We start from the raw sequence: 26,746 nt of genomic DNA on the forward strand, positions 1-26,746 counted from the left end.
TAAGCTGTGCTTAGTCCTGCGATTAAACTGGAGCCCTGTCAGCGGAACGGGGAATATCCACGACTGGCACAGGTCACGTTCACCTGCCACCAGTGGGCATGGACTGAAAACTTTCCAAATGCGTGACCTCTCTCCCCCACCCCAAAGAAAGCCACGGTTTCGGCCTGCGCTCGCTTAAGTCAATCGCCGCTGCTACACAAACGCAGGCGGTTAATTGGGTCGCTCGAGTCCAACTTACAATTCCCTGCTCGTAAAGGAATGCTGTAAGCGGTCAGCGCACCACACGCACGCACGTAAAAAAACAAGCCCCTGCACCGCTGGGCCTGGCCACGAGCGTGGATATAGTGTTACCAGCGAGCATGGGAGCTGGCCTGCACCCAACTTAGGGCGCAGAACCCGAGCTAATGGTTATGGAGCTCCGTTTAAAAGGGTGGTTGACGGGGGGGGGGGGGGCGGGGGGGGGGCACCATGATCGTTAAAAGTGAGAACTGCCGGGTGGACGACGGCTTGGACGGGTGGACGGGCTGGACGGGTGGATGTGCGCATGAGTGAACGAGTGGATGGGTGGATGGGTGGACGAGTGGATGGGTGGATGGGTGGACGAGTGGATGGGTGGACGGGTGGATGGGTGGAAGGGTGGACGTGTGGATGGGTGGACGGGTGGATGGGTGGAAGGGTGGAAGAGTGGACGGGTGGAAGGGTGGACGGGTGGATGGGTGAACGAGTGAATGGGTGAACGGGTGGATGGGTGGATGTGTGGATGGGTGGAAGGGTGGAAGGGTGGACGTGTGGACGTGTGGACGTGTGGACGCCACCTCCCCTGCCGCCCAAAACTCACCGTGAGCTGGCCCGCGACCCCAAAGTCGGCGAGTTTGCTGTGGCCGTCGGTGTTGAGCAGGATGTTGCCGGCCTTGATGTCGCGGTGGATCTTGCGCTTGAAGTGCAAGTACTCGAGGCCCTTCAGCGTCGACTTGAGCACCGTGGCGATCTCGTCCTCGCGCAGCTGTGACACACACACAAAGACAAAGGTCACCCGTATAGCCTTAACAGACTGTTGGGGCAAGGGCTGTTAGCGAACAGCTCCCATGCCAGGCCACCTCGGTCTCCCGAGTGACAATGTTTGAGCGCTGCATTGGATACTCATTTGAGGTTGAGTCGACCTAAGGGAGGCCCAGGACCGGGTTCAGATAATCGTCACTGACGATAATCGTCAGACACACATGCACACGCACAGTCGTGCCATTAAGTTAATTTTTTTTTTCAAAATTTGTTGGATACCTAGAAAAACAACTGGAACCCTTCATGTTAGAGAAACATCTGCGTAAATGGATATCACAGAGTTACCTCTGAGATCCCTTCAAGTGACTTCTGGTCCACACAGTAGCGAGCAGAACCTTGCCAACCGCTCTGCCAGTGAGGGTAACGTTCATCGGGTGTGGAGCAAAACTGATCTTTTTCAAATTCTCAGAACTGATATTTAGTAAAAAAAAAGAAAAGTTTGGAACCTTATTTTTTGTAAACGTGTATTGGCACAATCATCGATGACCATCAATAGTCTACAACCGAGAACCTGGTTTAATAATTTCTTCAGAACTGCTTTTTGTGTTTCGTTTGTTGTCCTTCCCCCGCACCACTGATTAGTACGGTTGGCTATGTACAGTGCGAAAGAAGTTCAACATACAGGCGGCTGCCTGGATTCAAACCCAGGGTCTCAGCGGTGCGAGCCGGGCGGCACGGCTCAGGGGTTAGAGCATTGAGCAATCTTCAATTACAAATTGGTCAGCCCGGGACACGGAGCCGAGGTGGGTATCTAAGAGATAAAGGGGCTGTTTGTCTTTTTGGGCTGAGACTTCCTTTACGATCCACAATTAAGTCAGTGGGGTTTATTTTTGTCGTTGACAGCGCAGTGCAGAGCTGTGACAACCACAAACGAAGCCGCCGCACCTCAGAATTAGAATATTTATTCATAGCGGAGGAATCCGATGAGCAATAAAGCTCGTTTTCAAAGATGTGCAGTAGGGGCGGGTCAGAACTTGACAACTACAAACAGCACAACAACAGAATATGAGTTACAAGTATAGGAAAGGTAAGCAAATCACTTAAAATATTCAATGTAATTTAACCAGTTGTTTTTATCTTGCCAGGTAAAGCCCACTGACCTATTAACTTGTTTTCCAGAAGCACAAATGATAACTCAACAAAGTGGCTTATCACGTGAAATTGGATAGCAGCAAAATAATCTAAATTCATGTTTCCAAATGTAGAGGGGAATAGTGGAAGACCCGGAGAAAAAAATCCACACGACTCAAGGAAGAACAAGCAAACTCCAAATATACAGGCATCAGGGTCGAGATCGAACCCTCGAACCTCCTGCATACCAGGCGAGGACGATGACATCACACCACCAGGTAGAGAACACACTTTCCTAGTTGCCATGGAGGTGGCCGACTGGCTCAGAGGGTGGCACCACTGCACCAGCACCAATGAAAATCTGAGATGGATTCCGGGTTTCAGCCACCCGTGATGAACCCGGGTGCCGCGGTGGCTAGGAGATGTTAACTGCCTCGCCTGGTATACAGGAGGTCGTCGGTTGAATCCCGACCCTGACGCCTGCTGTATATTTGGAGTTTGCATGTCTTACTCCCCGTGGTCGCATAGAATGTTCTCAGTGTCCTGCGGTTTCACCCTCCATATTTAGAAACGTGCGTTTAGAGCATTTGGCTGCCATACATTGACATGTGATGAACCACTTCGTTGCGCGATCATTTGTGGCCAATGTGGCTTCTGAAAACAGCATAGCTCAGTGGGCTTTACCAGGTAAAATAAAAAAAATAGTTTATAGTTTAGTTGAATCGAGCGTATCGAGTTGATGGTCGCAACTTGGTCACCGATAAATGCACGAAGCTGGGGTGATCGGGTTGACTGCGCTGGCCACCGTGATTGTGGAACTCCTTACCGCTGGAGATCAATCTCTTGGATAATGTTGATATACTTAAGTCCCGACTGAAAAGCTTTCCTTTACAAAATATATTCACCGACTAGTTGCATTTCTCTTTGGCGGTTACTTTGCCACCCGGAGACGTAACGAACTTAGCTTTAACTGACACGAGACGGACAATCTATGTTGATGAAGAGCTATGGTTGAAGTTGCTTCAGAGATCAGGATCTGCCGTACCATCTCCCAGCGTCTTTATCCGACACAGGGTGCTGCACTACGACACCACGAACAGCGAGAGTTCTGAACAGAGCGTTTCTGCATCTTCATCACAGGATGCCGATGGCACGATCAGCACGGAATTGAGAGACACGAATACGAATTTCAACGCATCGCGCAAAAAAAAAAGTGTTATTTTTTTTGTTCGCGTCGGATTTTTGTCGTTGAATTGCACGTGGGCACGTGCGTTGAACTTCTCTTGCACCATACGCGGCCAACCGTGCGAAATCAGAGGTGTGGGAAATTCACCGACGCGTGGAAGGCAGCGATGTTGGCAGCGGAGAATGAGCTCTGCGCAATGTGCTCCATGGCAATTACGTTCACTCGGGCCACCATCTATCACAAAGGACGTGTACATCTGGCTGGGGAAGAAAAATACATAACCCCCCCCCCCCCGCCCCACACACCACCATCTCCCCACAATTAAACAAACGGGAAGCAGCGTGGGGAGAGCCTTGGTCCTGACCGGTTTCTCTTATGAAAAAAATTCAAACGGATCCATTTAACCGAGGTCATAAACCTCACAACGGCAGGAAGCGCTGGGGAAATGCACTCCCCATGATTTCCCCCACCCCCTCCTCCTCCTCCTCCCCTTCTCTTTTCTGACCATTTTTACGAAAAAAAATCTCTCTTTTCAACCGGCGTTATGTGGCCAAAAAAATATATGAATCCCAGCTGAACGTCGCGCACCAAAATGCGAGCATGAACTCGCAAAATTATTCCGTCGAGGCCTTATAAAAATTCTTACGAAAACGAATTGAACAAAACAAGCCCCTCAAGTTCTGATAATTGGCTTGAATTATGTCCGACCATGACTCATGTTTACGACTCGTACATGTGCGTGCGTGTCCACGTCCACGTGCATACTCAGCTTCGGAGGTACGTGCATGCATACACTGTGAGTATATTAACACGTAGGCTTTCGCGACCAATTTTATTAATAATAAAGGTTTTTGGGTTAGATCGCGTTATTTATAAATGTGTCGTAACCCTCCACCACCCGACACGGCCAATCAGCAAAAAAGTGTCACGTTGACAAAAGACAAATAGTTCACTGCTTTAGCCCACCGGTGTGTTGAAGAGTGAATCCACAACATTTTCCATTTTTGAATAACCAGCGTTTCGCTGATAATTACATCCAGGATCATTAGCAAATTGCCCGATGATGCTGGATGCAATTGCCAGCGAAACGTCGCACTCAAAAATAGTAAATGTTGTGGATTCACTCTTCAGCACACCGATGGGCTAAAGTAGTGACCTATTTGTCTTTTGTCAACGTGACACTTTTTTTACCGATTGGCCGTGTCGGGTGGTGGAGGGTTACGACACATTTAAAAATAATGCGATCTAACCCAAAAACATTATGAACTGCGTGTATATATATAATTCGTACAATTCTCTCCTTCGGAGGTATCAGTCAATATGCATGCGCATGCTTGTAACAGCATGAGGGAAACGCGGTGTTTAATTTGTAACCTTAGAGTCACATTTATTTTTTAAACGCCGTTCTCATACGTGCCAGATTCGCCAGATCACGGACGCGAAACTGTGGCTGAGCCACCTTAGCGCTTGTATGGGCGACTGCCCATGCATATCAGGTGCTATAGGCTGATGCGTGTCTACACTTTGGGCAGTAATAGCGCAGCAAAACTCATCGTTGTACTGTACTTCGATGCACCCACACCCGCGCTCCCCGCCTGCGCCAACGCGCCCCGCGCTGACCACAGCGGCGAAGTATGGTTAACGCATTCTCGTTCACCCCCCCACCCTCCTCAGCTATATAAACCTTTGTCAAAGCCATCTCTTTGGCATACATCAGCAACTGTTTTCGCTGTGGTGGTCCCTACCGGATGAAGGATGCTTGTGTTGCGCCCGAAACGTGGTGATTTAATTGAGTTCATTTTCACTTTTGTATTTTTTATTTTCTTTTCTTATTATTTTCACCTACGTGACTTTACCGAAAGAACCAACGAGCATGGTTAACGCAACCCGCACAAACCCGCATGGCCGTGGGTGGCGCTCATCCAGCGGCGCCCTCACCTATTCGCGTGCACGTCAATTCTGTCCAGAGGTTCAGTCTCGGGTCACAGATAGACGGCCGTCAAGCCGTCCGACAATCAGCGGCGTGGTGCTTGCGATGCTTCTGTCGGTGCTCAACACTCCGATGGCAAATGCGGCTCGGGGGGGTGGGGGGGTGGGGGGGTGGATACATTGCGCAGAAAATGATGTCGATGTTTATTTATTTTTTGGGGGGAATATCTGAATTTGAACATCGCGGAGGAAGACGAAAAAAACAAAAAACCGGCGTGGGCCGAAGAGGCGGTCAATGACGTTTGGCATCGCCGCTGTTAACGCTCTGAATGTTGACGACGGTCAGAAGTGTTCGTGATATCGGGGGCTTTTGTAACTGAGTTGTTTTAATGTTTTCTTACGATTATTACCGGTGGGGGGGGGGGGGGGGGGCTGTACATATATATTTTCATAAACCTAATAAATCTTACACGGTCTCCACGATTCGAAAACATTGCTTCTTTAAAATATGGCCTCTCCGTGACCCCCTCCTCCCCTCCCCACACCACTCGCCCGCTCCCCCCCAACCTCCTTGCTTACCCGACAACGGCTATCGCAGCCGGTGTGCTTGTTAGTAAGAAAGCCCTGCTGCTGCTGCTACTGCTGCTGCTAAGCTGCTGCTGCTGTTAAGCTGCTGCTGCTAAGCTGCTGCTACTGCTGCTGCTAAGCTGCTGCTGCTACTGCTGCTGCTAAGCTGCTGCTGCTGTTAAGCTGCTGCTGCTAAGCTGCTGCTACTGCTAAGCTGCTGCTACTGCTGCTGCTAAGCTGCTGCTACTGCTGCTGCTAAGCTGCTACTGCTGCTGCTGCTGCTGCTACTGCTGCTGCTGCTGAGCTGCTGCTGCTGCTGCTACTACTGCTGCTAAGCTGCTGCTGCTGCTGCTAAGCTGCTGCTGCTGCTGCTACTGCTGCTGCTGCTACTGCTGCTGCTAAGCTGCTGCTGCTGCTACTGCTGCTGCTACTGCTGCTGCTGCTGAGCTGCTGCTGCTGCTGCTACTACTGCTGCTAAGCTGCTGCTGCTGCTGCTAAGCTGCTGCTGCTGCTGCTGCTGCTACTGCTGCTGCTGCTACTGCTGCTGCTAAGCTGCTGCTGCTACTACTGCTGCTAAGCTGCTGCTGCTACTGCTGCTGCTAAGCTGCTGCTGCTGCTGCTACTGCTGCTGCTGCTACTGCTGCTGCTAAGCTGCTGCTGCTACTGCTGCTACTGCTGCTGCTGAGCTGCTGCTGCTGCTGCTGCTACTGCTGCTGCTAAGCTGCTGCTGCTACTGCTGCTGCTGCTACTGCTGCTGCTACTGCTGCTGCAAAGCTGCTGCTGCTACTGCTGCTGCTGAGCTGCTGCTGCTGCTACTGCTGATGCTAAGCTGCTGCTGCTGCTACTGCTGCTGCTACTGCTGCTGTTAAGCTGCTGCTGCTACTGCTGCTGCTGAGCTGCTGCTGCTGCTGCTACTGCTGCTGCTACTGCTGATGCTAAGCTGCTGCTGCTGCTACTGCTGCTGCTACTGCTGCTGTTAAGCTGCTGCTGCTACTGCTGCTGCTGAGCTGCTGCTGCTACTGCTGCTGCTGAGCTGCTGCTGCTACTGCTGCTGCTGCTAAGCTGCTGCTGCTACTGCTGCTGCTGCTAAGCTGCTGCTGCTACTGCTGCTGCTAAGCTGCTACTGCTGCTGCTACTACTGCTACTACTGCTGCTACTACTGCTGCTACTACTGCTGCTGCTACTGCTACTGCTGCTACTACTGCTACTACTGCTGCTACTACTGCTGCTGCTAAGCTGCTGCTGCTACTGCTGCTGCTAAGCTGTTACTACTGCTACTACTACTGCTACTACTGCTGCTACTACTGCTGCTACTACTGCTGCTGCTGCTACTGCTGCTGCTACTACTGCTGCTACTGCTACTACTGCTGCTGCTGCTAAGCTGCTACTGCTGCTGCTACTGCTGCTGCTACTGCTACTACTGCTGCTACTGCTGCTAAGCTGCTGCTACTGCTGCTAAGCTGCTGCTGCTACTGCTGCTGCTACTGCTGCTAAGCTGCTGCTGCTACTACTGCTGCTGCTAAGCTGCTGCTGCTGCTGCTACTGCTGCTGCTAAGCTGCTGCTGTTGCTGCTGCTGCTACTGCTACTACTGCTGCTAAGCTGCTGCTGCTGCTGCTACTGCTACTACTGCTGCTGCTGCTGCTGCTACTGCTGCTGCTACTGCTGCTAAGCTGCTGCTGCTACTACTGCTGCTGCTAAGCTGCTGCTGCTGCTACTGCTACTACTGCTGCTAAGCTGCTACTGCTGCTACTGCTGCTGCTGCTGCTAAGCTGCTGCTGCTGCTAAGCTGCTGCTGTTGCTACTGCTGCTAAGCTGCTGCTGCTACGCTGCTGCTGCTGCGTGTGGGCGATACCCTGCTGAGCGAGAGCCGTTAAATCAATGGGGAGAAGAAACCTCACGTAGCCGCTCGCAGTCTCTCACTAACCTCGAGACGACGACGTCCCAGCCTGGACCCCCCCCCCCCCCTCGGGACCAACGAGTCTGGTCACGGGCTGCCGGGGCTCGCGGCCGTCACTCCCACGAAACGACCCCCCTCCCCCCCCCTTTGTTCTCGAAGGATCCTCAGCCTTGGAGGTGTTCAGCACCACGCGTGGCATGCAGTGGAGGTCGTCGGGTTCGAGCCCGACCCTGACGCCCGCTGTGTATTTGGATAATGCGTGTCTCTCTCTCTATCCCCATGTGGTCGCGTGGATTTTACTCCGGGTCCTCCGGTTTTGCCCCTCCGCATTTAGAACCGACGTGCGTTTAGAGCATTTGGCTGCGATACATTTCCACGCGATAAGCCACTTTCATGGGACCTCCTTTGCCAGTACCAAAATATACTAATAGGGTCTCTTTGGTGCGCCTTTTGGCGTCATCTGGTCGAACACCATATGAGAGACTAGGCTCTAAAGAAAGCTGTCTCTGGTGTGGACCGATCAGTTTCAAAGACAATGCATAAATGATCAGAGTTGTGTTTTGTTTGCATTGCGACCGCAGGTATTGTGGTCAATGCAAACATAACTCTTTGTAAAAAAAAGGTGTCAGTTTTGTTGCCAGATAAAGGGGTAAAAAAAACAATTATCAATTCCATGTTTGTTGTTCATTTGAGAACTTGTAGAGCTCCATTCGCTTTTGCACACGTCACTTCATTTGAGCTTTCTATCGTTCAACTGCACACCTGCAGGTGAGGTTCCAAGGTGGAGCGCAATATCAGAGGGCGTTATTAACACCTTTGTCAGGCCGTCATCAGCTGGGTGTGTCCGGGTCTGCAATCCACGCTTTGCAAACCACCGAACAATGGGCCTCGTCACCCTTCTCCAGTCCTTGCTACTAAGTGCGAATGGGAGATGCGGAACCCTTCCAGCCCGCAACCTTCGATTAGCACGGTTGGATACGTACGGCGCAAAAGAAGTTCAACGTGCATATATGTATAAGTCTATCCAGTCCATCGTACAAAAAAACCACGATTCCACGATAAATGATGGACACCAGAGTCACGGGGCGACGACGATGGTGCTGCGACTCCCATGGGAACTCTCACGCTCGCGCCGCACAACGGAGCTTGTAGGTCTGTAGTAGGAGGAGGGGGTGGGGGGGCGCCGAGGCGAGTGAGCAAGAAAAATTAATAAATTACATAAATGGGAAGCTGTGGGGGTGGTGTGTGTGTGGGGGGGGGTGGATGGGTTGTGTTGGGGGGCAACTCACACCTGTATGGGCCCATCGCGGGGCTCGCACGTGCTCGCGCACGCCGCAGCTGCGGCGCGTTCCAGCGCGCGCTGTTGCCCCACCGCTTATTTACGACAGGGAGCCCACTCTGGACGTGCCACTGAGAACACTTTGGTTTCGGAGTTGGGGGGGGGGCAGTGGGGGGTGCATAACGACGCCCCCAGCGCACACCGGTTCCACCGGCGCGCTCACCCCTTGGTGTTTTTTTCCCATCGTCTTCTTCGTGAATTAAAACAAAACGGAAAAGAAACCGGAAAAATTCCGTCGATGGAACGGTGTCACCGCGCCGCTGGCCTCGTGCGCGCGCCGAATGACGAAGCTGCTTGGGGGGGCGGGGGGTGGAAGGCGCCCTCGTCGTTAGTATCACGACTACTACGGCAAGTGGCAACACGGGGAAGGCGAATGAAGACGACACAGACGAGCGCGGCGGAAACATGAAAACGAAATGATGCGGAAGGTAACCGCGCGCGTTTAAGCTGCGTCGTTATAAATCCGCGAGTGGCGAGAGAAACAAACAGCGTATCGCCTTCCTCTCGCCGTGCTGCGGGCCGTTATTTATAGGCGTTTTGTTCTCCGCTCTCCGCCCGTGGGATTTGGGAAACATTGAGGCTCCTTCCAAACACCCCCGCCCGCCACCCGCCACCCGCCACCCGCGTCCGCTCTCTCGCGCCCTCCCTCTGCAAGCAGTAAAAGAGGAATTTCACTTTATACCGAGTGCCAGGTGGTACTTACAAAATAATTAAACACAACATCTGCTGAATTACACAATCCCATTTCAACGTCCGGTCAATGCAGTGTGACGACCAACGTGACCAGCGGCACACGGATTCATTGCGTGCCGGTGTGATTTCAGTATTTCCACAATTTCAATAAAATAAAAATTCTTTGTAGCCAAATCAAAATTCTTCTTTGAATTTTCAAATAAAAAAACCCATTAAAAAGGGGGGGGGGAAACATTTACCGGCTTGTTTTATGGGCCTTCTGATTTTTGGGAACGAATTGGTGCTTTTTATATATATATACAGCGGTCAAAGAGCGGGTTTTATTTGAGTAAGGAAATGCTGAATACTTTTACAAAAGCATGTGGTCGCAGATTGGCTACCAGCTGTGCCTCAGTAGAGGTAACGTAACAGCCGGGACACATTTAGCAATCGCTGGATTTTCGTTCGCTGCAACAATGATGACCGTTGAGTTCCGTACATTTACTTACAAAACCTTTGTATTCATTAATATTTAGTTTACTTCTTTCAGTCCACGTTTGCTATTATCATCCTCCACCTCTTCCATTCCAGTAGCTTTCTGAGTTTATGTTCTATGGTTCTTTCGGTAAAGTCACGCAGATAAAACAAAAATATATAATAATAATAATAAAAAGTACAAATAAGGTGAATAAAAAATTATATTCACATTATTTGAAAATAAAGTGAAGGAAAATAATATTCACTTAATTTTCATTAAATTTTCATTATTTTTTGTTATTATAAAAAAAATTCTATCTACGTGACTTTATATATTCATATTCTTGGTTCTTTCGGTAAAGTCACGTAGATGGGAAATAGTTTTATATTTTTATTATTTTATTATTTCCCTTCTACGTCTTTTGTAAACGTGACACATTTTTTTTACTGATTGGCCGTGTCGGGTGGTGGAGGGTTGCGACACATTTATCAATAACGCCATCTAACCGAAACACCTTTATTATGAGCACAGAGGAGGTTGAGAAGTCCGCGGTGGGGTTGGATGGGGGGGGGGGGGGACAGAAACCACCGCCGGGGTTATCGCTGCGTGTGCACCTGTACAGGCAAGTGTCCCTCGCGATGGCCAGCGTGACCCCAGTGTGTGCCCGGCACGAGCTGTGTCTGTCTCTCCGCCGGCTCTTTGTTGTCCTGTTGTTTTGGTAACGCTTCGCCAGGACGCTGGCCACTGCACGCTAACGCCTTGTACCCTGGCACGGACTTAACAGCCTCGCGGAGAGATGTGGACAATCGGTGACTCCTGTCCTCACCGGCGAACACCATCAAAGCGAACTTTTGTGTTTATTGCTCCGATAAATTTTCGAGTCGTCGTCCTTCAGAGACCACCCCCCCCCCCCCCCATCATCGCCACGGCAGAGAAGACGCGGCACCTGAACACCCTTCGCCGCCCACAGGGTGAGGATTGGTAGGGCGAGGGAGTGGTGTCCGTTCCCAATTGACAGACCCCCCCTCCCCCTTTCCGCGTATCGCGCCTGTATTGCGGTGCGCGATCGGGTCGGTTGATGAGTCACTTTATAGAGGCGGGGCGGAGGGGGGTTACAGGTGGAGGCGTTGGGGGTGCTGAGGGTGCTGAGGACGTCTACGATGGAGCGATGACATCGACTCGTGCACAGAGGTGCCGGGTGGATTATTAAATCGCAGGATCGTATAATATGGTGGCGACGGTTTGGGGTGATCTAAACCACCAGCAGTGGATTGATCATGGCTGGTGATGAAGACAGTGAAAAAAAAGTATTTGAAGCACTGTCAAAATCGCACGTGATGTACAGATGTAATAAAGCAAAAACATGAAATCCTGTTTTTTGGCAAAAAAAAATGAAGCGAGTTTGAACAATGCCATGGTTAGCTGTCTTTGCAAGACAGCTGGAAAAAAAACATCGGCCGCTTTTTTTTTACCTGGATTGCAGCTTTCGAACATCGAGGGTGAAAAAAAATAACAAAGTACGAGTTGAATTCTTTACCGTAAAATTCTGAATCTCACAGCATGCCAGTATAAGGTCCAAATACCTTAACAGAAATGTTTTAAAGTAGAATACATTGCAAAGGCCTAACAGCTTCGCTTAGAAAAAAAAAATTACAAAGACAAAGATCCTCCCTATAGCCTTAACGGCCTGTTGGGGCAAGTGCTGTTAACGCGCACCCTATGAAGTCTGGAATAGCACACGAGGCCAGGACCACGCCTTTCTCTCCCGAGTGGCAATTGTTACACCTTTGTACCAATTACTCATTTAAGGCTGAGTCGACCTTGGGGAGGCCAATGACCGGTTCATATATTCGTCACGGTGGCGGAATGTTAACTACCTGGCCTGGTATACATGAGGTCGTGGGTTCGATCCCGATTCCGACGCCTGTATATGTGGAGTTTGCGTGTGTCTCTCCCCGTGGGCGTGTGGATTGTTCTCCGCTTCCACCCGTTTCCCCCTCCACATTTAGAATCAACTTGCATTTAGAGTCTTTGACTGCCATACATTTCCACGTGATGAGCCATTTCGTTGAGCTATCATTTGTGATCAGGTCACTTCTGAAGAAGAGCTACATAGCTCAGTGGACCTTAGTTTTTAATCACCGATGTTGGCCGTGAGTGGCAATCGAACTTAGGTCGCCGGATTCTTAGCGCAGCGCGCTAACCGCTACACTACCGCTCCCCACACACACAGACACGGACGCACACACGCACACATTGTACTGTAAACATTCGCGTTATTTTTTCGTGCCAGCGTTCAGAGTATGAGAGTGAACGTGCCAAAGAAAGCACAGCCATTGCGGGTTCAGCAAAGTTATTTTCTTACTGCAGATTTATAATGAAAAGTTGTTTGGTATTTTGTGTTTTATTACGGCATTTAATACAGGATAGAGCATTTTTTAAAACACATCAATCTGGATTTTTAAAAAGAGGGATTATGATTTTCACTGTTGATCTCGAGTCAAAGCACAATATTTAAACAAGGTTAACTTTTTCCGGCGTTAAAGAAAAGCTGAACTTTACGTACATTTCAATAAACATGGGGCCGCGAGCGATGTACGATCCTGACTTACGTTACCGGCGCGCGCCATAATTCTGTTCAAGTAACAAATTTACGGCGCAAATGGCAGGATCGCCGTACACAAGCGGGCATCTCTCCTGCGCCCAGACACGTTACACATCCTCGCAGCGGTTAGCCGTGACCTTTGCACTTAAGGTGCATGTCGGGTGACACAGAGTGCGGGGGTTTTGAGGACCGCACACATCCCCGAAACTCCCAACCCAGATGGGCTGCAAGGTGGCCAGGAGACGTCGGTACGGCGAGCGGGTTTTCGAGTCCATCCGTGGAGATCATTGGATGTGTGTGTGTGTGCTATCCTCTCGATTTCGTGGAGCGGTAGTGTAGCGGTGAGCCCGTTGCACGAGTTCGATTCCCGCTCATGGGCAACGCCGGTGACGATTATTTTCACCGGTCCGGGGCCTTCCATAGGTCGACTCGGCCTTAAATGAGTAGCTGGTGCGATGTGTGAACATCGCCACTGGTGAGACAAAGTGGGCCCGACGTGGTGTTGGCCACCCACCACCTCCTGTGCCGTTTCGGCCTTCATAGGTGCTCGCCAACAGCACTTGCCCCAACAGTCTGTTCAAGGCTATAATGTGGGATATTTGCCTTTGTTTATCCTCCCATTTCCGTCCGTGGGTTTCCTCCCACGTGCCAAACTCTCACGAATGGTGGGATGGTGCCTGTGTGTGTTTGTGCGTCTGTGTGCGTCTGTGTGTGTGGGGAGCGGTAGTGTAGCAGTTAGCGCGCTACACTACGAACCTGGCGATCCGAGTTCGATTCCTGCTCACGGCGAACACCAGTGACGATGATCTGAACCGGTCCTGGGCCTCCCCTAGGTCGACTCAGCCTCAAATACGTACCTGGTACGGTGTGTAAACATCGCCACTAGGGAGACAAAGGCGGCCGGGCGTGGTGTTGGCCACCCACCCCCTCGTGTGCCGTGCCGGGCTTCATAGGTGCTACGCTAACAGCACTTGCCCCTACAGTCTGTTAAGGCTATACGGGGGATCTTTGTCTATCTTTGTGTCTATCTCTCTCTCTACGCGCGTGTCGAAATTCTTCCGCACCGTACGCAAGCCCGACCGTGTCGGGTCGGAGGTTGGGCGAGAGAGAGCGAGTTCGAAGGAGGGTGGTGGTGGTGGGGGGGTAGAGAAGCCGGTGGAGGTGTCAATGCCGGCTCCATCTCATCCCGAAACTCGACAACCCCTGACCTCCGAGGAAGTTAGCAGAGCGGGGGGCGGGGGGCATTTAAACAACAACAACAACAGCAAAACACTCCCCCCCTCCTCCTCATAGCTTTGCGGATTTGTTGCAGGCGCCGTGAAGCGCCGTTGATGGGAAGGGGCCACTGGCACGAACGGCACGAGGCTGGGGGTAGCGCAAAGGAAATGAAAATAAACGACGACCACGAGAAGGAGGGGGAGAAGGAGGCCACCGTTGGAGATGTGCGTGGGGCCAGTGGTGGGGGGGGGACGGTGGGGGGGGGACGGTGGGGGGGGACGGTGGGGGGGGGACGGTGGGGGGGGGGGCAATGTTTAAAACGCGGGGGAGTCGTGGGGGGGGGGGGGGTGTAGCGGTCAGCGCTACGAACCCGGCCACCCGAGTTCGATTTCCGTAACACGGGTGACGATTACATTGTCACAAACACACGTAGCTTTTGTGACCAGGACAGTGATCATTTGAAATGTACCTATTTTCAAAGAGAGAAAACGTGGTGTGCATTTGTGTCATTCCTTCACGTAAAGTCCTGGTCACGAAAGCAAAGTTTGTGGGGAATAATATCCATTTTCTATACTTTTGAGGCATAATCAATTAGAAAATAACACTTACTACCCAGGTACAAAATTACTATCCAGGCACAAAAATCATATTCCACAGTGTTATCTGAACCGGTTCTGGGCTTCCCCTAGGTCGAGTCAGACTCGGATGAGTAGCTGGTGCAGTGAGTAAACATCGCCACTGGGGAGACAAAGGCGGTCGGGCGTGGTGCTGGCCACCCACCCCCTCGCGTGCCTTGCCAGCCTCGTGAACAGCACTCGCCCCAGCAGTCTATCAAGGCTATACGGGGGATCTTCATCTTTGTCTCGCTGTTCTCCCCCTCCTCGAGAAGAGCCGCCCAGACATTGTTTTTGGCCTAAGCAGCACATCCCACTTGAACGGACTCGGCAACAGCCAGACCAAACAATCACCGTAATGGAATCATCTGGATAGAGTTACATCCAGCACCAACCCTCCCGCCCGACCCACATTCACTTTTCTCCTCCATCACCGATATCAAACCGAGATCGTCTTTGCTGCAGTTCGAGGAAAAAGGAACTTCTTCTTCCGTCGAGTTCGAAAGTTAGAATTCTTTCTTGAAAAAAATAAAAATCCTCTTTTCATTTTTTTTAATCCTCTGACAATTATCTATACAATTGGCATCATTTCATGCAATCTAGATTGAAACACTAATTTTTTTGAGAACTGCTTTTTGTGTATAGTTTGTTGCTGGCTACTTACAGCGCGAAAGAAGTTCAACATACCGTACATACATACTGAAGATGAAGGCATTGCACAACCTCGTGTCAGAGAACGGCCCAAGAAGGTGAATTCTCATAACTCCCTGCGTTTGCATTATCCAAGCCGCTCAACCAATTTGATCCCCACTTCATCCAGATCCAATCGGCCTCCTCGGTCCACCTTCCATCCGCGGCGAGGGGACAGTCCTCGACAATGGCACCAGGAGTGGGGAGCGGTGGCGCAGTGATTAGCTCGGTTGGCTAAGTACGGCGCGAAAGAAGTTCAGCGTGCAAGTATACATCATCTGGGTCCCGAGATTTCTGCCACCGCTGAGCAACGATCCGACTGGACGAGCCCCTACGCTGAGCAGCAGTTGACGGGATCGTCCCACCGCTGTGAGCCATGGGAGTTTCTGTCAGAATCCGATGGGCTGTGAAGCTCTTTATCATTGACGTCAATCAGGGGCCGGTCAGTAAGCTACAACAACAAAAACAATTTAAAAAACACGATAGGAGTACGGGAAATGTGAGCACAAAACGTCGCCTTGACCTCAGCCTTGTTGACACTGTGGGCGCCGTGGCTGCCAGTGGTGACCTTTGCCGACCTCTGGGTTGGCACAGCCAGGGGGGCCTTAAGCACGGCTGGCATAGGACGGACAAGATTGTGGTGCCGGTCACGTAACGACTGCTGAGGTCACGTCAGTAGGTGTGTTAATAATCCGCACGAAGGGCACACGTTGTATACACATGCACGGAGCGTATGTGTCACGCGTTGACCGAAACGTTGTTTTGATGAGAGAAAAAAACACACTTTGTGAAGGTCATTTTTTGCAAGTCATTGGTATTCAGCCAGAGTCCATCACATCTCACTTCCCGTTTAATCATTGATGGTAGAAACCCCAGATACAAACCCCAGGATCTTAGCCACTCAAAACTCCTCTGGGGCGTTAATCTTTGCTCAATATAAATTATTTCCATTTTCTCCAGTGCGCCTCATTAATAATTATAGTTTTCATTAAATAATGCAATTCATAGAGAATTTTAGATACAGAGAAACCTCAATGTAACTATTCTCCAGTGGAACTGACCAAATAGAATTTTAGATCTTGATTCGAAGCTTTCGTGACTGCAGGAATCCATACTCTTTGGTGCTTTCCGTAAAGTCACGTGACTTTTACCGAAAAATTCTAGATTTGAAGCTTTCGTGACTGCAAGGATTCATACTCTTAGTTCTTTCGGTAAAGTCACGTAGGTAAAAATGAAATTAAAATTAACAAAAATAAAACAATAAAAATCACGACGTTTCGGAGGCGGAAGCTTGTGTTGCCTCCGAAACGTCGTGATTTTTATTGTTTAATTTTTATTAATTTTTATTTCATTTTTACCTACGTGACTTTACCGAAAGAACTAAGAGTATTTACCGAAAGAACCAAAGGGTATAATTTTAGATTTTGGGAATATCACTCAAGTGTCTGGGTTTGTAGAGCACGCACAAAGTCAGAGATCCCCACATCGCCTTCAACAGATTGCTGGGGCAAGTGCATCTATGAAGGCTGGCACGGCACATTAGGGACGTGGGTGGCCAGCAGCAATGACCTCTACCTGCTGAGTGCTGAAGTGTACACCACACCGAACCGGGTACTCGTTTTGAGGCTGAGTCGAGCTAGGCGATGCCCAGGATCGGTTCAGATGTTCTTCACGGACTGTGAGTGGGAACGGAACCCATTGGAGCACATGCACAAGACAAAAAGGTCCCCCGTTGTAGCCTTGACAGACTTTTGGGTGCAAGTGCTGTTCGCAATCACCTACGAAGGCCGGCACAGCACGCGAAGGGGCGGGTGGCCAGCACGACGTTTACAGACCAAACCAGGCACTCATTTGAGGCTGAGTAGACCTAGGGGAGGCCCAGGAATCGGTTCATATAATCGGATTGCCGGGTTCGAAGTGCAGCGCGCTAACCGCTGCACCACCGCTCCCCACGTGCTCACGCACACGCGTACACAGCAACCCCTCTGTCGCAGCGCGCTAACCGCTGCACCACCGTTCTCCGCGTGCACACGCTCACGCACACGCGTACACAGCAACCCCTCAATCGCAGCGCGCTAACCGCTGCACCACCGCTCCCCACGTGCACACGCTCACGCGTACACAGCAACCCCTCAGTCGCAGCGCGCTAACCGCTGCACCACCGCTCCCCACGTGCACACGCTCACGCACACGCGTACACAACAACCCCTCAGTCGCAGCGCGCTAACCGCTGCACCACCGCTCCCCACGTGCACACGCGTACACAGCAACCGCTCTGTCGCCCTCAGCAGGGAGGCACATATCTTGCAATCAGCGAGATCATCTCATTCTCGATTTGTTTTGGTGAGACGGCGCCCGTTGTCTTTGAAGGCGTCCAAAGTTATTGTTTGCATAAAACGACCCAGAAAAAAAAAGCATTCGGTGCAAGCTGTCCCATTCAACGTATTTAAGCAAAAATAAACCGCGCGCGCGCAGTTGAAACGAACGTAGAGGGGCCGTTCGTTTTGACTTCCCCACAACCTCACCCCCCCCGCTCTCCCTGCAACCCCATCGTCCGCTTTAAGTGAACCGCTAATGGCATTGTAAATACAGCTCCTCAACGTCGCATCGTGGGAGGACAATTCGGATGGAATTACTGCGGAGTTATTTTTTTTGTAAGTGCTTCAGGATTCTCATCTTAAGTGGGGTTTGTGCATTAAACAATGTTTTAACTGCCACAGCCGCGGTGATGCCCGCGGGTTATTAACGTGGAAGTGCACGTGCATCGACCGCAGAAGTAAACGTCGTCTGCGATGTAGTTTTCCACGATACGATATTACATTTGGCGATTATCGCGATATCATCAGCCCTTTAAGGATGCAGTTGTTTTTCACCTTTTTATCTTATCCGGGTTTTTTTTGCGCTTTTCTGTACTTCAAGCTAGAATGAAGATATTCTTAGGTTTTTTTCGGTAAAGTCACGTAGGTAAACATTTTAAATTAATAAAAGTAAAATTAAAATAAAATCATTAATTTAATTTTTTTACCTACGTGACTTTACCGAAAAAACCTAAGAATATGAATCCTTGGAGTCACGAAAGCTTCACATCTAGAATAGAATGAAGATGTCAAAGGTTGTTCGACTGAGGTTTTCATGACAGCCTGCCTTAAGTATCATAATCCGTGCAACTTTGCAACCGATAACGCTTATACTAATGGACATTAGGAATTACGTGAATTTTGAAAATGATGGAATGTGACCGTCACTGTATCCCGAAAATCTATGACAAAGCACTCAATTAATGAACTCTAAAATCACGAATGTAATTCACGTTTGAACTTGGTGATTCAATTCGTGAGACCTTAAGTTACGTCGATTCAATCCTATCAAAAAAACAAGACGTTTCCGAACATTTGAATGAGCAGCGTTGTCAATCACCGGGACACGAAAGCATTTTGCAAAACGGACGATGCATCGTAGCAGACCTCGCAAAGAGATCTTGGGAGACCAGGCCACACTTTCCCGAGGACTCCCGCCCGCTCACCTGCCCGTTCACTCGCCCGCCCACCCACCCGCCCGCTCGCCCGCTCGCTCGCCCGCTCACCCACCCGCTCACCCACCCGCTCGCCTACCCACTCGCCCACCCGCCCGACTCGCCCACAAGCAGCTCACACAAGACAAAACGCTACCGCTTTCCCATCCATGTTTTGGAAAAGTATCGTTTGCCAGCGGGGGGAGGTGTTGGATGATTTTGTAGTTGTTGTTGTTGTTGCGTGTGTCGCGCGCTGAAATTTCGGTCAAATTCTTTAAATGCTGAACGTATGACAAAATATGTTAATAATCTGAGAGCGTGTTCTCCACGACTGTAGTCATTTTAACTGAACCGTTGTGAAATGTATTTTTTTCATATATAAAAGAACCCCACTCACCGCACAGTCTCTAACTGCACAGCACATGCCTCTGATTTATTTATATTTTTCCACCTTTTGGCACGACTTTGTCAACCACATGCATGGCCGAGCATCGGCCGAAGAATGATTTGACGCAAGACGGCAGAATACTTTACTCATGAGTGTACCCATGTATGTGTGTGCCCTGTGTGTGTGTGTGTAAAAGGTAAATGTGCAGCCCTGTAATTCCTTGCTCACACCACTGCTGGCGGAAGGGTCTCTCACTAGCGGAAAACCCCTCTTGGGGATATATTGGCCTACTCTTCCATGCTGGCCACACATCTGGGAAGACGAGCACCTACCCACACTTTACCCCACCACACGTCACCTGCCGATCCACCTGCCGAAAGGTGGACGGGTCTGACGCTGGCCACCCACCACCCATTCGTGCGCCGTGCCGGCCTTAATTTCTGCTCGCTAACGGCACTTGATCTCACGGTCCATTAAATGTTATCGGAAGATCTTTGAATCAATTTACATCAGATTTGTTCTGCAGATGCACTTTGAGCAGGCGCATTTAGAATATATTCTTTCTCTGGTCATAACAAAACCGAAAACTATGAACATTTTTATTTTATTTTACGAGGTAAGGCCCACTGAGCAAAATAGCTCTGTTATCAAAAGTGACCTTGATACAAATGATAGCGCAACGAAGAAGCTTATCGCGTGGAAAACTTAAAGCAGCCAAATACGCTCGAACGCACGTTGACTCTAAATGTGGAGGGGCAAAAAACGGAGGCCCCGGAGAAAAATGCCACGCGATCACGCCGAGAACATGCCAACTCCAAATACACAGCAAGCGGTCAGGGCTGCGATCAAACCCACGAATCGCTGCATACCCGGCGAGGTATTTAACATCGCGGGGGTGAAGGTGGGGTTGGATCTGTGGCAGTTTTGCGGTGTTGGCACCTCAGTATGCGGAAGACCCACAGCGAGCCGAGCCTGATACCGCAATTACCAGAGCATCGAGCCCATGGCATGAGCTCACCGCGCAGACGCACGGCCACTCAAGCAAACAAACAGCAAAGCACCCGCTTGCCAGCAGTCGCGCACACACGCAAAAGACAAAGATCTCCCAGTGTAGCCTGCAACAGACTGCTGGGCAAAGTGCCGTTAGCGAGCACCAAATGAAGGCCGGCACGGCACACGAGGACGTGGGTAGCCAGCAAGCAAGCCCGGCCGCCTTTGTCTCTCCAGTGACGATGTTTACACAGGTACTCGTTTAGGGCTGAGTCGACCTAGGGGAGATCCAGGAACGGTTCAGATAATCGTCACTGGCGTTGGCCGTGAGCGGGAATCAAACTCGGGTAGCCGGGTTTGTGGCGCAGCGCAGCGCTAACCGCTGCACACAGATGCGCGCTCACACACAACCGCCAATGTTTAGTTTAAACAAATAGTGATTAAGAATAAATGGTGCACCGCTTCGGGCAATTTCGGGCTTATAATTATTAGCGTCGTGTTTTAATTTGTACGCTTCGTGGTTTAATACGCCGAGATACGTACGCACAAACATTTTTTTCCATCAATTTTGCCCATGTAGTATTTATTGGAGATGTGTCTGTGTGTGTCTCCTGTATGTGTGTGTACGTCTGTTTGTGTGTATCTGTGTGTGTCTTTGTCCGGCAAAACAACCCCCTACCTCCTCGCGGTGCCGGACGGGCAACGCTGTCGTGGACAATGCTGTGGGGGGGATGGCCAATGCCGATTGGCCTCTCCCCTCATGGCGTCTGTGACCACCACAGTGGCTAAACGGGGGCTCTGGACGGGTGCAAGGGGCTGGTAACCCCTCCACCTTCAATATATTACCACTAAACCACGACTGAAATATCTAACTAATAAGCTTGTGCCGGAGGCCCCGGGGGGACAGGCGTCTATGACGTCTCCTGGCCAAACTCCGAGTGGAAAGCCTGTGTCGATTCAATGGTAATACGTTGTCTCGAAGTGTTTACACAACCGTCGGTCCTGGGCTCCCCTAGGTCGACTCAGCCTCAAATGAGTACCTGGTGCGGTGTGTAAAATCATCGCCACTGGGGATACAAAGGCGGCCGGGCGTGGTGTTGGCCACTCATCTCCTCGTGTGCTGTGTCGGCCTACATAGGTCCTGGCTAACAGCCCTTGCCTGCCCCAACAGTATGTTAAGGCTATCGGGAGATCTTTGTCTTTGTCTTAACCAACAGCGATCTTATGAATATCATTGATGAAATTAAAATTACGCACTAAAATAAATACGGATGTTTGTATCATGAAAACACAATCATAACAACACAATGTCTCGCACAGTCATTTCATAGGAGACCGCACAAAAATAAAAAAGTGCCGTTACCCAAAACGTTGGCTATTGTATATATGTTTTCCTTTTAAGCAATATTCTTGACGAATATGTTGAGTTGTGTTATCAAGTCAAACTTTTTTGTATTTTACCATTGAAGGCCCACTGAGCTATATAGCTCTTTTCAGAAGCGACCTGGCCACAAATGATATAGCTCAACCAAGCGGCTTAACATCACGTGGAAATGTAGAGCAGCCAAATACGCCAAACGCACGTTTCTCAATGTGAAGGAAAAACCCGGAGGACTCAGAGAGAAACAAAAATCCACGCTACCACGGGCGGAGTGAGGTGCAAATTCCAAATACACAGCAGCAGGCGTCAGGATTAGGATCGCACCCACGACCTCCTGCGTACCAGGCGAGGCAGTTGACATCTCACAACCGTGGTGCCCTCTCGCCGCTGGTAAGTAACACTTTTTCCCGTGAGAATTTGTTTTTTATACATCTGTATTGAAGATTGCAAATAGCGAGACTCCAGCCCCAAGTGCCGCACCTCAACCCTCGCTCTGTGATCCCCTGAGTCCTGGCTGCTTCTAATGTTGATTTTCTTGTTGTTGTTATTGTTGTTGTACCCACCACAAACGTATATCACCTCTGGTGGCAGTAGCTCTCTCGCTACATTTCCTCTTGCCTCAGCAGTCCGCCTGCTGTATTGTTTCACCTGAGGACGATGGCTTGTGTTGCTATCGAAACGTCGTGATCTATTCTGTTTCTACCCACGTGACTTTACCGAAAGACTCAAAGAGTATGGATTCCTGCAGTCACGAAAGCTTCAAATCGAGATTGTTGTTGTTATTGTTGTTTTGATTTAAAGCTTTCGTGACTGCAGGGATTCATATTATTGATTCTTTCGGTAAAGTCACGTAGAAGAAAAATGTATAAAATAATAAAAAATATAAAACAATAAAAATTCTCATGGCGTTTCGACAGCAACACAAGCAATCATCATCAGGTGTGAAATCCACAGAAACATTTTTTTATATTTATATTATTTTATTATTTCCCTTCTACGTGACTTTACCGAAAGAACCAAGAATATGTTTTTGTTGTTGTTGTAATTGTTGTTGTTATTGTTGTCTTTGCTTGTACCCGTTCAGTGTGCTGAAGGGGCTCAGCGGTTCTCCACCGAGGTTCCACTGACCTTAATTGAAAGGTAGTGACGCTCCACACAACTGGACGCGCTCCATAAATTTAGCTGAATGATGAATGAATATAGAAAAAAACTAATTCGGTCAACTCTAGATTGTCTGCCGTAACGGTAGACAGCGAGATAGGAGGTGACCCGATTAAAATAAAAATTATAATGCAAAACATAGGTACATGTGGCTTTCAACGCACACGTGATATGGGCACAGTAAAACGGAGTGTGACACACCTCTGCCTGTATCGCTTCTTGAAGTAGTCACGTGGGCGTCGGGGTCGCTGACCCCTTGACGAGGGAAGAGCAGCTAATGATTAGCAAGCCACGTGCTCGACACGTCTGCTCTGCGGTTGGGGTACACCCGAGGGTGGAGAGTTCACGAGGAAGGGCGAGTTGGCTATTGAGTGAGCGCATCACACCGGTGTGACTAAGTGTGCAGAGTAAGCGGCACCGATAGGCGCGGTTCATCCGGCTGTCTGCACCATCATCCCATGGATCAGAATTTTTATTTATAACTGGAGGAATCCGATGAGCTATAAAGCTCTATTTCACAGATTTCCCAGTAGGGCAATCGAGAGCTCGCTGCTATGTTTAAAACATACGTGGAAAAAAAGAAGGGGATTAAAACGTAAATACATTTTTTTTTATAAACAACGCTGCAGCACCTTCAGGCAGACGTTAGGCAGAGGTTGGGCAGACGTTAGACAGCGCCCCGCGCTCGGCGTTGATCGATGAGATCTGGCAGGAGCTTATCGACGCGCCTGCCACCACCGCCGCTGCCGCTGTTGTTGTTGTTGCTGTTGTTGTTTTTACATTTGGTGCCGCGGCGTTTGTGCAGTCACCGCGTCGGTTTTGGAAAAACGAATATATATTTTTTCGCACGGCAGCCCGCAACAGGTACACACAACCCCAGGCCAAGCCTCGGGGCCATCCGCGGCTGAGATCTCCATCAGCGGGAAAGCGACCGGATCGACTCACGCCTTCTGATTATTTTCACAAGAACATTTCTCACCCACCCCAACCCAACGCCACCCCCGCCCCCCACACACTCACCCCACTCCACCAACGAATGTTCCAGGAATAGACTCGAGACGCATCATCTTCTCGGTACGAGTTCCTCCCACCCACCCCCACCACCACCACCCCATCCGCCTCGTGGGGAAATGCAGCGCTCGCTTCGCTTGATTTTTCGAAGAAACGTCGTGGTAGGCGCCCCCGGGGCGCGCTAAAGCGAACGCGGAGCCGTTCTCTCGGCGCTCGAGATGAGTACCTGCAGGGACGCAGCTGCAGTCCTTCACGAGAACTAGCGGGCGTCATTGAGCAAACAACTCCTGGGGGTTTGTTGCAACTCAATTAAGGAGGAATGCCGCCGCACGCAGCGAGCGAGCGAGCGAGCGAGCGCTGTCACGCGTACGGGATAGGAACTTTTTTTAAAATATATATCGTGCGTGCTTCTGCACAAGACGAGAAACACCGGCCCGTGAGCTTTTCGGCCGAGAATGTTTACCAAACAACGAGCGGGGTGGGGGGAGGCTTTTAAAATCTAGCCCGCAGATTATAATTATCGCTGCGCCACCGCAATTAATTTTGAACGTGGAGTTTAGAGCGGAGGTTATTTTCGCAAGCGCGCAAACTTGCACGCGCTTGCCCCCCTCCCATCTTGATAAAGGCCTGCCAGCGGACGTCATCGATCGGGGCTGCTCGCTCTTGGGGGGCTGGCGCGACACCGATTCACAATTAGCCACATTCTGCGTTCAGAGTGCTTCATGTCAGAGAGGGCTGTTGCGAGCTAGCCGCAGTTCGCCGGCTGAAAGAGATACGCAAGTTTGTGAACCCTTTCCCATTCCGATGACGTTCTTTTCGATGATGTCATCTTTAGCGGTACGTCTTCAGGTCGGGGAGGCGTTACCAAGGCTTCCCACAAGGCCATGCGGGAAGGCGTGTGGCGCAGTTTGGCGGCAGCTATCATAGAGTGCGGGTCGTGTCGCTACGGTTCTCTGTGGTGAGAACAATGTCTACGCCTCTCTAAATAAAATTTACGCTAAAGCACTCAGTCCCGTGTGTTCATATATATATATGTCGCGGTGGCAAGATGTTAACTACCTTGCCTGGTATGCAGGAAGTCGTTGTTTTAATCCCGATCCAGACCCTGACGTTTGTATATTTGGAGTTGGCATGTTCTCCCCGTGGTCACGTGAATTTTTCTCTGGGTCCTTTGGTTGTTCCCTCCACAATTAAGAATCGACATCTCGCGTCTAGAACATTTTGCTGCGATACATTTCCACACGATGAGCCACTTCGTCGAGGTGATCATTTGTGGCCAGGTCGCTTCTGAAAAAGAGCTATACAGCTCAGTGAGCCTTACCTGGTAAAATAAAAAAATAAAAAAAAATTGCTCAGTGGTGGCTGAGCTTTTGATTCGTTTGTGGAAAACAGGGGGACGTTGCAAGGACCTCAAGGGACCGCCCAGTGGCTTTCCGCACAAGTCGAACAAGTATCTGGCTCCCGCACGCGCCCTGTGCCTGCTGGTGCGGAGTGAGCCATGGCAAGTGGACGCAGAAGTTGCCACGGCAGCCCCAGCGTGGCCAAGAGGAACCTCGCGGAGCGAATGAAGTAAACTCCCATTCTCCCGAGGGCTACGGGAGGAGGAGGAGGGGATGCTGACGACAGCGATCATGAGCGAGAGGCTGAACGTGATCGCACCCACCAGACCCCGACGTCCTCGTGGTGCCCGACCATCGTCGGTATCGCAGAAAAAAAAATATCAAAGCATCTCGTTAAATGGAAGCTTGGTCCAAAAAGTCCCATGACACCTGTGCACATAAAATAACCCGACACAGTGGCATGGGCCCTGGTGCGAGGAATAAAATAGGGCCCTCCACCCCGTGTCCAATTTCCCCTCCAATCCCATGGGTCTCCGGTGCAGTTGCACCGACTGCACACTCGGCAGCTCCGCCGCTGAACCGGCAATAATGAATCGCGCATTAAGGGCGGACAAATTGCACCACGCGCAGCATGCCACGTCCCCTACACGTGCTCGGAGACCTCATTTTGAATGGCCCCAAGCCACCGCAAACTTCTATTTGATGTTGGAAACGTTGCGGCTGAGCCCAGAGGGCCACCGCATGGCTACCCCGTTCGCCCCCCCCCCCCCCGCCTGCCGCCCCCACCTTCAACCTGCGCCATTCTCTACAAGAGGGCCCCCCGCGTCGTCTGGGCACGCGGCGGAGAGCCGCTTCGGGAAAAGCGCGCCTCTCGCACGCGCGGCGGCGGTCCTCGTCATCTCGGGACCGTGTCCAAGAAGCACCGCCCGTCTGCCGCGTGGCGGCGGGGACGTACTTCTGGCCGTAACAGGTTTGTGAAAACGGATTCGGCCGCGATCGTTCAGCCTTGTCATGCCGCCAGCTCATACCAGCCGCGGCCAAGAGGCAGAGCACGTGGCGAGCTCGTGCCAGGGCCCCATTTTTTATTTCCGCGGTTTTGGCGAGCGGCGTGGAAGGGGGGTGGGTGGTAGTTGTGGGGGGGGGGGGCATTCTCTCCTTTGACAAAAATGTTCTGTAGATGGTCCGATGGAGCCCGGCACACGGCCGCATCGAAGACGGCTACGAAGACGTCGGTGATTACCGGGCTTGGACCAGAAGCCAGGCGGACGTGTTTGCTTCGCGGGAGGTTGGGCGAAGTAGTCTCCGGCTGAGCGAGGTTGTCTCTGTGATGCATGTGCGTGTGCACGTTGAACTTCTTTCGCGCCGTACCAAGCCGACCGTGCTTAACGGAGGTGCGGGGGGAAGGGAAACACAACTGCGCGTTCCTGGCTAGGTGCGCGCGTAATGTACCGCGACGCGTTCGTGCGCGCGAAGTTAAACAACTCGTGGTTGGCAGAAGGGGCTGAAAACATTTCGCCACGACGACCACCACCAACAACCACCACCACCAACAACTACAACCACCAACAACTACCACCACCAACAACTACCACCACCAACAACTACAACCACCAACAACCACCACCAACAACTACAACA

The 26,746-nt window shown here is 50.7% G+C and overlaps 1 protein-coding gene across 2 annotated transcripts in view; it reads right to left on the reverse strand.

Annotated features, from left to right (window-relative positions):
- LOC133344189 (serine/threonine-protein kinase 3-like) overlaps nucleotides 1-26,746 on the reverse strand; it is a 139,501-nt gene that overhangs the window by 78,484 nt on the left and 34,271 nt on the right. For both annotated transcript variants that reach the window (XM_061554217.1, XM_061554216.1), the window contains exon 5: nucleotides 839-1,003. In XM_061554217.1, the coding sequence (XP_061410201.1) occupies nucleotides 839-1,003 (165 nt within the window). The remainder of the gene's footprint in view (nucleotides 1-838; nucleotides 1,004-26,746) is intronic.

This window comes from Lethenteron reissneri, chromosome 19, assembly GCF_015708825.2.
Source record: "Lethenteron reissneri isolate LAM-NWPU_2019-01 chromosome 19, ASM1570882v1, whole genome shotgun sequence".
In the NCBI taxonomy this organism is placed as follows: Eukaryota; Metazoa; Chordata; class Hyperoartia; order Petromyzontiformes; family Petromyzontidae; genus Lethenteron; species Lethenteron reissneri.